The 11,012-nt window shown below is 38.6% G+C and overlaps 2 protein-coding genes across 14 annotated transcripts; one reads left to right on the top strand and one right to left on the bottom strand.

Moving 5' to 3' along the window:
- The first annotated feature begins 977 nt into the window (after window positions 1-977).
- Window positions 978-4,193, top strand: por (Protein-serine O-palmitoleoyltransferase por). Of its 3 annotated transcripts, none has more exons than XM_046627387.2 (8): window positions 978-1,094; window positions 1,233-1,489; window positions 1,801-2,079; window positions 2,149-2,341; window positions 2,444-2,657; window positions 2,739-2,845; window positions 2,928-3,130; window positions 3,217-4,193. In XM_046627387.2, exons 2-8 carry the CDS (start codon window positions 1,447-1,449, stop codon window positions 3,657-3,659), a joined length of 1,482 nt encoding a protein of 493 aa, XP_046483343.1. In that variant the 5' UTR covers window positions 978-1,094; window positions 1,233-1,446; the 3' UTR covers window positions 3,660-4,193. The 3 variants fall into 3 exon arrangements, with proteins under 3 accessions (XP_046483343.1, XP_046483342.1, XP_046483341.1); XM_046627386.2 differs by having other exon boundaries at window positions 1,792-2,079; XM_046627385.2 differs by having other exon boundaries at window positions 1,233-2,079.
- Window positions 3,876-9,669, bottom strand: cdc14 (cell division cycle protein 14). Of its 11 annotated transcripts, XR_006883422.2 has the most exons (10): window positions 9,569-9,669; window positions 9,216-9,278; window positions 8,882-9,147; window positions 8,488-8,788; window positions 8,040-8,409; window positions 7,623-7,967; window positions 7,437-7,562; window positions 6,930-7,274; window positions 6,280-6,450; window positions 3,876-5,385 (listed from the first exon to the last, which is right to left on the bottom strand). XR_006883422.2 is itself a non-coding variant. In XM_046627379.2 (9 exons), exons 2-9 carry the CDS (start codon window positions 9,262-9,264, stop codon window positions 6,468-6,470), a joined length of 1,848 nt encoding a protein of 615 aa, XP_046483335.1. In that variant the 5' UTR covers window positions 9,265-9,278; window positions 9,569-9,669; the 3' UTR covers window positions 3,876-6,467. The 11 variants fall into 11 exon arrangements, 10 of the variants coding, with proteins under 10 accessions (XP_046483335.1, XP_046483336.1, XP_046483330.1 ...); XM_046627379.2 differs by having other exon boundaries at window positions 3,876-6,513; XM_046627380.2 differs by having other exon boundaries at window positions 3,876-6,510.
- Between the last annotated feature and the right edge of the window lie 1,343 nt (window positions 9,670-11,012).

Here is an 11,012-nt window from a genome sequence, read left to right as displayed (position 1 = left end):
TCAGAGTACGCAAAAAAACAACAAACTTTTAAGCGTTGTTGGACCAACAGCTGAGAATATACGAAGAAATTTCTAAGAAATTTTAGGTTTTTTTGGCTGTGAGTTGTGATCCGTTGTTCACAGCGAGTTAAATTGATTCGATACACCCTTTTAGAACTATAAATTAGATCCCAAGGATTGCAAAAATAGCCTTCAGAGCATCATAGGACTGACAGCAGAGAAACTAGGAAGAAAATACGGAGAAATTCGATTATTTATTCGAGTTAATCCAGGTTACATAAAATAGTAAAAATACAATAGATGCATGATATATCATGTCCTGCAAAGGTGCGTTGTAACTGTACGCAGGTCGGTACTTGAATAATGGATACTTACAAACTACGTTAATGGCTACTTGAAACAATATTTCTCGTATTCTGCTTAAGATAATGTACCTATTTTTTCCTTATATAATAATAAAATTTCTTATGTAATAACCCATCACTTTTTTGCACTTCTTTTTCTCTTTCATGTTAATACTATTTGGCTATTTGCTGCACACTGAAACCCGAACATTCGTACTACAAGGCATATTCGATAAACTGAAACTGGACTGTATCTGCAAGTTTTTAGCTATGAAATTGCGATTTTTCTTCCCCACCTCTTGAAAAGCCCTGTGCAAATTTCATGTATTTGCAGTAACTTTTGATCCGCTGTTCGCAGCGAACCGAGACTGATTAACGCAATCGATTGCCCTTGCATTATTACAAAATTATGTCAATACAGTCCACTAAACAATTGATTCTAGCATTATTTGGGATTGACCGATTTTTTACTGAAAAAATCCGAAGGGATTGGCGTTTCTTTTTTTTTGTTATTTTCTTTTCGAGACTAATTGGATATTACTCCGCTGAGTCAAGCTGTTGATTGGATCGGTTACCCCCAGCGTATTCGAACTGCGCGCCACCGACTCCTCTCGCAAAATTACGTAGATGTAGTGCATCCAGATTCCAGGAGGTCGATTCTGTACTAGGCGCAATAGAATAGCGTCTGACGCAAACTCGACATAGCGCTGTATTCAAAATCGTCGCTATTTTTGACAAATATCCGAAGGGGTTAGTCTTACTTCTTTTTCAAGTAAAAAATTTTTCGTCTTGCATGCAATGCGATACTTTTCCATCTGCTTATATGAGAGAAAGATACAACACTACCGGACGGCCCTCTCTTGGCAACATCTCATGCTTATATTACAGGTTATAGTCTCCCTGAAGAGAACATATCAATAAGACCTATAGAGAATCGTCACCACCATTCAGGCGACTTTGGCGCGAAAAAGTTTTAGACGCATAGCTGCTCTACTTCGTGAGATGCGCCTAGTCATGCAAAAAATGGATCCTGATCAATATTTTGAAGTAAGAAGAACAAATTACCTGTCAAAGTCGATCACATACTGATGTGGGGTCGCTGATGAATCAACATCAAAAAGAGCGTATGCAGTGTACCCACAAAGGTACCAGTTTTGTAATTAAATTTTCGAAATGTCTGGGAAGATATAATCTATGCATAGCAGGTTCCAATTATTATAGGCAATCTGAAATATCACTTTTCACATTCACATGAGTTTGTCCGTGTTATATTGCCAAAAATTCTATAAAATATGCACTCAGCAGTCAAATATAATATATCTTATCAATGCTGTATTACGAACTGAATCTGAAGTGCATACAAACCTGCAATGTGTAGAAAAGTACGAGCATATATGAATGTTCCACTCTCTCCATCCACGTGCATTACTTTGTACTATTCAACAAGTTCATGTAGGGTTAAGAGGTATGGGAGATTACCGGGACTTGGGATTATTGTATTATGACGATAACTTGGACTACGAATATCAGTCGCGCCATCAAGAACAAGATTTGTTCACTTCTTACGAAAATACGGACTACGTGTACGAAGATGAATACGATTATCAAATAAACGAAGACCAAGGCCTAAGAAATATTTACAACCGTTGTGTATACCCTACACTATTCGATGCTTGCAATTACTTAATTCCATTGCTGATAGCTTCCATCATATTCCAGAGTGTAACCCAATCTAGTAAGTATCGAGTATCGTTATACGAATAGAATGAAAATCTGATGGTTTAATTTTGGCTTATTATCGTAGGTTACACACCGCAACGAGGCTTCCATATCATTTCTGCAGTCATTGGATTATATGTTGTACAGCTGTATGCAGCCGAATGTTTGTACTTGTTGATCACCTTGATTACACTGTCGTACCTGATTTTTTGTGTGCCTGGTCGTTATCGGAGAAGGCTAGCTATCAGTTTGCTATGCCTTGGTGTAATTCTGTACGGGTAGGTGAAATGGATAGAGCATGTTGACTGGAATCATTCAAGTTGGTCACACATGTGATGGTAGAAGGGATTTGACGCATACTTTTGTACTATTTGATACAGTGAAAGATGGATGAAACCAGCATTCTGGCACAAAATACGTGGTGTTACCATGATTGCTTCTATGAAGGCGGTTAGCGTCGTAATGGAATCTGACACCTTTCCATTGCCGAGTTTCCTGGAATACATTGGATATATGTTATGCCCAGCCACCTGCCTTTTCGGGCCCTGGGTTTCCTACAAAGATTATGCCACCCTGTATCGCGTCAACCAGTGGGTAAGGGTCATTACCTTTCTTGCGTATGTACCAGCTTTTAAAGTGCATATAAGTATGTCAATGCTTATGCATTTGTTGCAGAGTGTACGGAAGATTCTTATAGCTCTTGGATATTTAACACTTGCTTTTGCACTTCTAAGCATATCGAATTGCTGGGCTGAATGGATTTTTCCTGATTCCACATGGAGGTCAGTGCTGAGTCACAAGAGAGATGAAACAATTTCTCGCCTCGGTCACATGCCAATGCTCATTGAAAGAAATGTGTTTTAGATGGATTGTGGCATACAGGGAAGCCTTGTGCTTCCGAACTTCGCACTACTTCATATCCTATACATCTGGGGGTTTGGCTTTGCTAGGAGGCTTCTCCTTGACTACAGCCAGTGTAACAAAGCCTGGGTCAGTCGAGCTACCGCACTCTCTCGTACAGGTCGTTGTTAATTGGAATATCCCCATGCATAATTGGCTGAAAACATGTGAGCGACGATGAAATCACTTTTCGTTAACAGATTCGATCTCTAGAGCAGACAGTTAGATAATTTGCATATGATTCATGATTCAGATGTATTTCGACGCAGCCGTGAACATTTTGGTCAGTTTGGAGCAGTCTTCCTTACCTATGCAGTCAGTTCTCTCCTCCACGGTTTCAACTTCCAACTAGCTGCTGTGCTTCTAAGCCTTGGGTTCTACACATACGTCGAATATCAGTTAAGGCAGGAACTTGCTCGTGCTTTTGATGCTTGTATTGCTGCTAGACGTTGCGGCGACCACAAATGTATACACAAACGAACCACAGCTAATTGCTGGTGGGTTCGGGTTATAAATATTTTATTCTCTGCCCTCGCCATGTTTCATCTGGCTTACTTGGGACTGATGTTCGATACCTCTGAACAACAAGAGACGGGATATAGTTACTCGCATGCAATGGAGAAGTGGTCGAGTCTCAACTTTGCTAGCCACTGGGTCGTACTTGCCACATATTTCGCCTATTTTATGATTAAATAATGAATGATATCTCTGTTTCATCTGTGTATGAACTTTCTAAAAAAAATAGGAACAACTTACCCCTTCAAGGTTGCCGAACATAACGACTTTGCCATCGCCAGGACTACGTGTATGTATACGTACATACATACCATTTTAAGCACTTATTTTAAACTGTTATTACGAAGCAAATATCAAATATATCAGGGAGTTAAGTACAGTTTTTGAATTCCTTAATTTCAGGAAAATAACCATTGCAATGATTTATTCATATTTGTAATTACAAATATCTTATCGTTATTCATAAGTTAACGCTGTTTCTGTAAATATTACAGCTGCGCGAACAACACGACATTGATAAAATATTTGTGAAGTTGACACCGACCTGGGATTTTATATTTTCTAAAATAGTCGTACTCTATCCTATAGACAGCTTGTATTTTATACTCTTAAATAAATTTTTACGCTTTGACAAAAAAAAAAAATATTTATTCTAAGCTAATGCATTGATATCTTATATCATCCAATGTCATGTGACGTATCCTTTCAATTATTCCTTGCAGAAATAAATTGATATATCTCTACAAAGAATCCACTGCAATGTGATACCTAATTGATAGAAAAATACATGTTTCGAATGTTATGGATAATAATACAGCAGGCGAATGATAACCGTGACTTAAATTTCGAGTTCCAATAAATTTGGGTGCTTTGTACTTATGCATAAGAAAGTGGTACGACGTGAAATGAAAACGTTGGTACCGGGTTAAAATGAAATGTAATACTAAAAAAAAAAACCTACTCGAAATCGAATATTTTTGAAATTTATCAGTTTCTCACGATGCAACTATTGGGATTGATAAAATTTATGGTTTTGTATCCTACATGTTTTCTATAATATAAACTTCGTACTGACCATGATGCAATGATACTGTTGCAGAACATATTTTGATGTAGTGCTGCATTAATGGGGTCCAGTCATTTTAAACTATCTTTGTTATATTTCGATCATCTTCCGCAATAGGAAAATACATTGAATTCAAATTGAAACGAAGGATAATTTCAAATCAGGTCAGCGCACTGCTACTGGTGAAAGATGTCAGTAAGTAGATCCTTCTCTATGTCCAATATCTGTACGATGCCGTAGCTTACACCTGATTGCTATATTGCAAACTATGTCTACATCGAGAATAAAATGATAATACGACTGATTTAACATTTGCATCTGACCAGAGAAAAGATCGTAGTATGTCAAGCAACGAAGTAAGTTTCCAGTTTTTAATTAATTTTAAAATCATTGACAAAATTCTTAAAAATGTTACATATACGTAAAGAGTGAAAAAAAAATAAAAGCGTAAACCTACATTAGTACAATAAGTCTTTATGTTACTATAAAATCGATAAACTTTACTGCGTTTAGAAAGTGTTAATGTATCAAACCTACTGTTAATTTGTTTAACTGTAATTATGATAGTACTTGTACATTTCTCTACAGAAAGACTTTTTCAATGTTACACCAAGGATGAAACTATTGGTTGATTCCTTGTAAGTATGTACAAAATACATAGCCATTTACAAAGACGAATGTGTCAGTCAGCTCATATTTTCGGTTGTTCGTGCACTCGTAGCTTGCGTTGTGAATCTGGGCTTGTACATTTGTAGAATAATGTCGTTTCACCGTAAAGTTAACGCTTTCCACCATCTATATGTATCTGCTTATCTCTCTTTCTCCCTCTCCTTGTTGGCACTACGATGATGAAATTTCTTGTCATAGAGCTCTGAATTGTTTCAACTCTTATTAAATCTATTTTAAAATGGCTAATATGATTTTCAGTATATACGTACAATTTCCGCGACTCTAATATAATATAATATAATATAATATAATATAATATAATATAATATAATATAATAGCTCAGTATTTCAATAATAATTAACAATCAAATTTATTACAGCACGGATCATCGAAAAGTACGGACAGTGTGAATGTAATCTCTATAAGTAAGCCAACAGTGAATAATTGTTGTGTAAAATTGCCGGTAAATTAAATATAGATTGCCATGAATAATCTACGTTCAATTACCAATATTCATGCGTTTCAAAAAGGGAATAGCAATTTGGAGTAATTAGCTCCATATCTCGGATGTGCAGTTTTCTAATAAACGTCCCCCCACCCCCCACCTCCGCGAAACCATGTTTGAGAAATCATCTTTCGTGCATGCATTGTATACATATATACGTATGTATGTAGGGACAATCTCTTGAAGCAGACCAATTCACCAAGTCTTGCATTTTTCACTGTAAGTTTGCTTCTACCTTAATTGCAAATGGCCAACTCCAAGACAATATTCAACGTGTGACAAAATGCCGTGATTTGTCATCTAATATAATACCCATACTAACGGATGGTAGGCTCAATCTACTGCTCGCGTGTCATTCGCGTGAAGAAATTGTAACAATTAGTTGACTGAAGCGGATTAAAATTGTTATACGCAATAAAAATGAGAAGCTAGGAGATAAAATTACGGATAAGAGATTAGTCACAAGAATGAAAACTATGATCCGGTTGAAAGGGGGGGGCAAACCAATCGTGTTGACAGCATGATGGTTGTGAATCGTCGGTTACTATATCATACGCACAGGATATTCGCATTTCGGCACCATGAGATCCGCGTTCTTTGCTTCAATGCTTGAACCTCGGCTACATTGTCGACGTGGTGATGCTTATCTCACTGAGCGATGGGATTTAGGCGGCAAGATCTCCTACGTCGGTGAGATATACGGATGGCCACCCTATCGTCTCTGACATCTCTGAGAATATCGGTTAGTCATCTGACAAATGCTGTTTTGTAACTTTTTGTTGTGCGCGCGCTGCTAGACACAGAAAGAAATGGGAATTTGTCTGTTAGCCACTGGACATGACAGTGAGTGATTCATGGGTTTTTTTTTTTTTGCGATATTAACAGTAATGTTGCCGGGAGATGAAATGTTACCATATGGTGAATGTGCAGAGGTGTTAATTGAACCATGCAAAGGGGAATCGAGTCATATTACAACTACGCCTGTAACACTGTTAGTTGGACATAATTATGTTGTTTGCGACACAGAAGTTAAAGCGTTAATGGTTACGAAATGTCAAGATAACTAATAAAACAGCAAAACCGATGTCCCTGGCAAAGCTATGATCATCTGCAGTATGACAAACAATATTAGGTAGAAACAATAATCGAATGTGCAAAGAAACGAACATGGAGGATAAATATATCTGGACGTTGAAGCATCGCACTTACTGTCTCAGTGAATGATATCGTGTGACACGATCTGCTGATCGCAGAATCATATTCATGCCCGGTTGGGGCTGCAGAGCTGCGCGGTTTGTAGTTGCAACAGCAGTGCGAGCTTCGGTAACACACGAAGCTCTGACACTGGACCTTGTAACTGGCTTTGATACAGAACTGGAAGTTACCGGACTCGTTGAATCCACATCGTTGTTGACATTGTTGCTATTGTTGTTGTTGTTGTTGTTGTTGTTGATGTGATTGCGATTGTTGTTCATACTACGAATCTGTGTTGTTGCTTTGGAATTGATACGGCGCACACTTGATTCGCAGTTGTTAGTGACCAGCCAACTATTTCTACAATAACCCAAGAAGATGAAAAATCGTCTTTCTAATATAAATCTGGATTTAGCATCTTAAACGTGCTGCATAGTAAATTCCCACCAAGATTTAAGTGCCGTAGGAAGGACCAGCCTGTTACCAAAGAAGCTATAAAAAAGCTATGGGTAAAATACAAACCTCTTTACAATCGTTGTAGTAGCTGCACGGCCGAGGAGTCGTTTAGGTACTTCTTTGTCCTTGTTACTAGCCAAGCTGGCGGTTCCTTTCTGACTCCTTGTTTGAAGCAAAGGTCCCAGGTAAGGACTAATAGGGAGGATAATCGTATGAGTTGTAAGTAGCCATCTTTGGTAAAATGGTACTTACTGTGCAACAGTCGAAGGGCTCGATATACCGCCCAGAGACGATTGACAAGAAGGTATGATGCTGCGTCGTGATGCTTTTATCTGATTCAACTTATCGCCTTGAGTTAACACTGAGATTTTTGGTACTACAATGCCTGGAAGCGGCCCAGGATCGTCAAGTTTTATACCATCGACACGGTGCATGATCCCTGAGACATTGTCTTGAACTAAACGAGAATTTCGCAGACCAGATAAGGACAATCCACCGGGTCTTCCAGCCACTGAATATATCCCAAACTGATGCACGGGATTTCCGTTCTCAGGACGCAGCGGTACCTTCAGTAAGGAATGAAGGTAAGCTTCTTTTCTAGAATAAAAAAATATTTGTCTTAAATTACAGATTCTTCTGAAAATGTGAAATATGTCAGGAAGAACTTACTCCTCGAGCCAGTGTTGTTGGTGGCCGATTACCGAACCAGGTCTACATATTCTGATCCATGCAATGGTTTCCCGAGCTGTAAGATGGTAATGTTTCATGATATAACAGCCGATAAGGGATCCTGTTCTACCAAGGCCAGCTTTGCAATGTACCGCGACAGCACCAGGTGCAGTTTCAGCTATTTTCAGAAACTGTTGCATTATAGAATTAGTGGGCGTCGAACCATCTATGAAGAACAACTCCTTGTGTTCAAAGCCAGCTTCGACAAATCTAGAGGCTTCGTAAATTTTCTTATTAAGCCGAACTATCGTCGAAACATTGTTACGGCGAAAGTATGCAAAGTAAGATTCCGGAGCATGTAGGGGATACCCTGCAGCAGACCCAAAATTAAATAGTTAATTTTGCATTTGGGATGCAATAAAGCTCATAGTTACAAGTGAAAACTAACCATTTTCAATTTTCGATTTAGCATGGGGTCCGCAAAATGCAATAAATTTTCCTGGAACTATCCAATTCATGTCGCCGTTTTCCACGCGCTCAAAGTATTCATACTCTTCACGGTGAAAATCACGAAAATTGAAAAATCCCAAAGAATAGCACTTGTGGATGGCACGGAGGCATTCTTTTAATGATATCTGGTAGCACGGTGGACCCAGAGAGGCATCTCGAAACATTATGAGTGGTGGACTTGTTGGGCTGGCTATCAAAATATCATAGGCTTCTTCGGCACTACGTTTCCAATAGATTATCTGAAGATTGGCAATAAATATGTTGTAAAACGTCATCACAAATTAATAGGAATGAGTAAAATGCCTCGTTGACTAGATTATAAGGTAACTGACCACATAGCTAGCGATAAGAAATGCAGCGTTTACACGCTTCTGAGGGTCCATCACAGTGTAGTGGACAATTTTCTTCTTGCTCAGAGTGACCGCCTTCAGTTTCTTGTTCACTTTCTGACAATAACGATGAAGCATTGCAAGATTCAAGGGTCCAAAATCAGCATAGAAGTTCTCATAGATGAGCTCATCGTCAATACTGAAGTAATGGGTGTTAGAGGTGCTTCGAGGCTTCACTGTTGTCCTCAGTGTGACAAAGTATAACCGATCTGCAACACGGATCTCTTTAGCCTGTAAAAGGGGGAGAAGATAAATGGTATTAATGAATTCGAAATACCCTTCAAAAACTCTGCTGCACAGACTAGCACCTCATTGGAATCCTCCATTTTTTTCTGTCAACCTGCAACGAAGAAACTCTAAGTTAGGTGTGTGGGAAGAAGAAATAACTCGAACTTCCATCCCCATACCCATATCATCGGTATTAGGATGAGAAGTAATTATAAGATGGAATTGATTTCTGAAAAATCGAGGTTGTGGGCAGAAACTAGAGGTAACCTGGATCCGTTACCCACGCGAATGACGATTGTCACGGGAGTCGTAAGTGAATTTGAATTTATCGCGGAAGATTGGCGTGTCGAAACGAACGCCACTGTTGGTGGCTATAATTTTTAATCATTGATTTTCACTCACTTAGTTTACTAATCGCCGACCGCGAGTGTAAATATAAACACTGCAGTGACAGGATAAGAGAGAAAGAAGGACAAACTCAAAGAAAGAGAGAAGGGAATGTAGAGTGGGAAGACAGCGAATTCGAATAGAGTGGGCGGCAGAAGCTTGTGATGACAGCGGCAGCCGCTAGGGTGAGGCTGATTCCCGAAGCAGAGAGGGCTTGCAGCTAGAGCATGTGCGTATGGGTGTGCGATGTATGTATGCATATACACCCCTGCGTATGACCCTATCTCTGATATCTTCACGATCCTCGCTCAACACTACGAGGGTGTGAGAGAAACCTAGCGGAAAAAACCGCCGCGAATGCGACGAGCCGAAAGAGAAAATCTCGCCAGTGAATCTCCCGGAGGTTGATTATTTTACAATTTCATACTTCGCGTACATCTATTCGTTGACTGAAGATTATACTCGGCCTATCGTAAAGGTATCGTACACTCGTACATAATTATAACACGTCAATTATTTATTTCACGTTACAATTGAATTTGAATCGGAGTTTCAGCCTTTTACAAAGTTTCAGCTCGCGACCACCAGCTCGGCGCTGCGGACATCTAGCACGACGAATTGCGGGAACAATTACATTAAATCGTTTGCAATAACGAAAAGATGTTATCGAATAACTGTTATACTATCTTCCATTTTAAGCCCCTCTGTCAATTTCAGTAGTACACTGTAATGTGCATTGGCTCATTTTTCTCGTTACAGAACTGTTGAAACCAGAAGAGTATAAATCTGTGCAGAAAAAAGGCATACAGAATTTTTATTGCTGTTAAGTATATTTGATACTTTTTGGATACTTCACCTCTTTAATATTTCGAAAGTTGAACAATCTTGAAAGGAGACTATTACAACAAAAACCAGAAATTGGCAAGTCGTGCAATGATCAATGGGCGTGCTGATTCGCAATGTTTGACTTAGACTCGAGGTATTTCGGAACGCTCTGGGACCTAATTTTCATTTTATTTCCATTGCTGAAAGCAAAATCAGAATCCATCTGAAAGCGATAATTGAACGAACCTTAAGTATCCATACATGTGTATCTGCTGATTTATGTATGTACATACATACATAAAAAAGAACAAATACAAAGTAAATCTCGATGCAGATAGAAGATGCTGCAATTAAAAAGTAACAAGACACTGTATCTATATAGGTACTTCCCAATGCTATTGTATATGGTCCAGCGACACATTAATTGATTTTGTCGTGATATCTTAACAGTTTCCCTTCCCCTTCTTGTTTTGCTTCATTCTGTCATTTTTTTTATACTCCATGCAAAATCTTGAATTTTTCTGCATTTTCAGGTAGTAAAATACTTCAACTTTGGAATAATTGGGATTGTTTGTGAATTTATAATAGTTTTCAGTTGTTATAAATTGACATTGACAAGAAAAAAAAAAAACGT

Source organism: Neodiprion pinetum, chromosome 5, assembly GCF_021155775.2.
Source record: "Neodiprion pinetum isolate iyNeoPine1 chromosome 5, iyNeoPine1.2, whole genome shotgun sequence".
Classification (NCBI taxonomy): Eukaryota; Metazoa; Arthropoda; class Insecta; order Hymenoptera; family Diprionidae; genus Neodiprion; species Neodiprion pinetum.
The sequence above is the reverse complement of the archived record's forward strand: the minus strand, read 5'-3'. Positions and strand labels throughout refer to the sequence as shown.

Coding starts and splice junctions, on each gene's coding strand:
- por (XM_046627385.2), top strand. CDS start 1,743: ATGTTCCACTCTCTCCATCCACGTGCATTACTTTGTACTATTCAACAA. Junction 2,080..2,148: donor CCAGAGTGTAACCCAATCTA/GTAAGTATCGAG, acceptor TTATTATCGTAG/GTTACACACCGCAACGAGGC. Junction 2,658..2,738: donor TGTATCGCGTCAACCAGTGG/GTAAGGGTCATT, acceptor CATTTGTTGCAG/AGTGTACGGAAGATTCTTAT.
- cdc14 (XM_046627374.2), bottom strand. CDS start 9,264: ATGGAGGATTCCAATGAGGTGCTAGTCTGTGCAGCAGAGTTTTTGAAG. Junction 9,148..9,215: donor TGCAGCAGAGTTTTTGAAGG/GTATTTCGAATT, acceptor TCCGTGTTGCAG/ATCGGTTATACTTTGTCACA. Junction 8,410..8,487: donor TAAATCGAAAATTGAAAATG/GTTAGTTTTCAC, acceptor GGTCTGCTGCAG/GGTATCCCCTACATGCTCCG.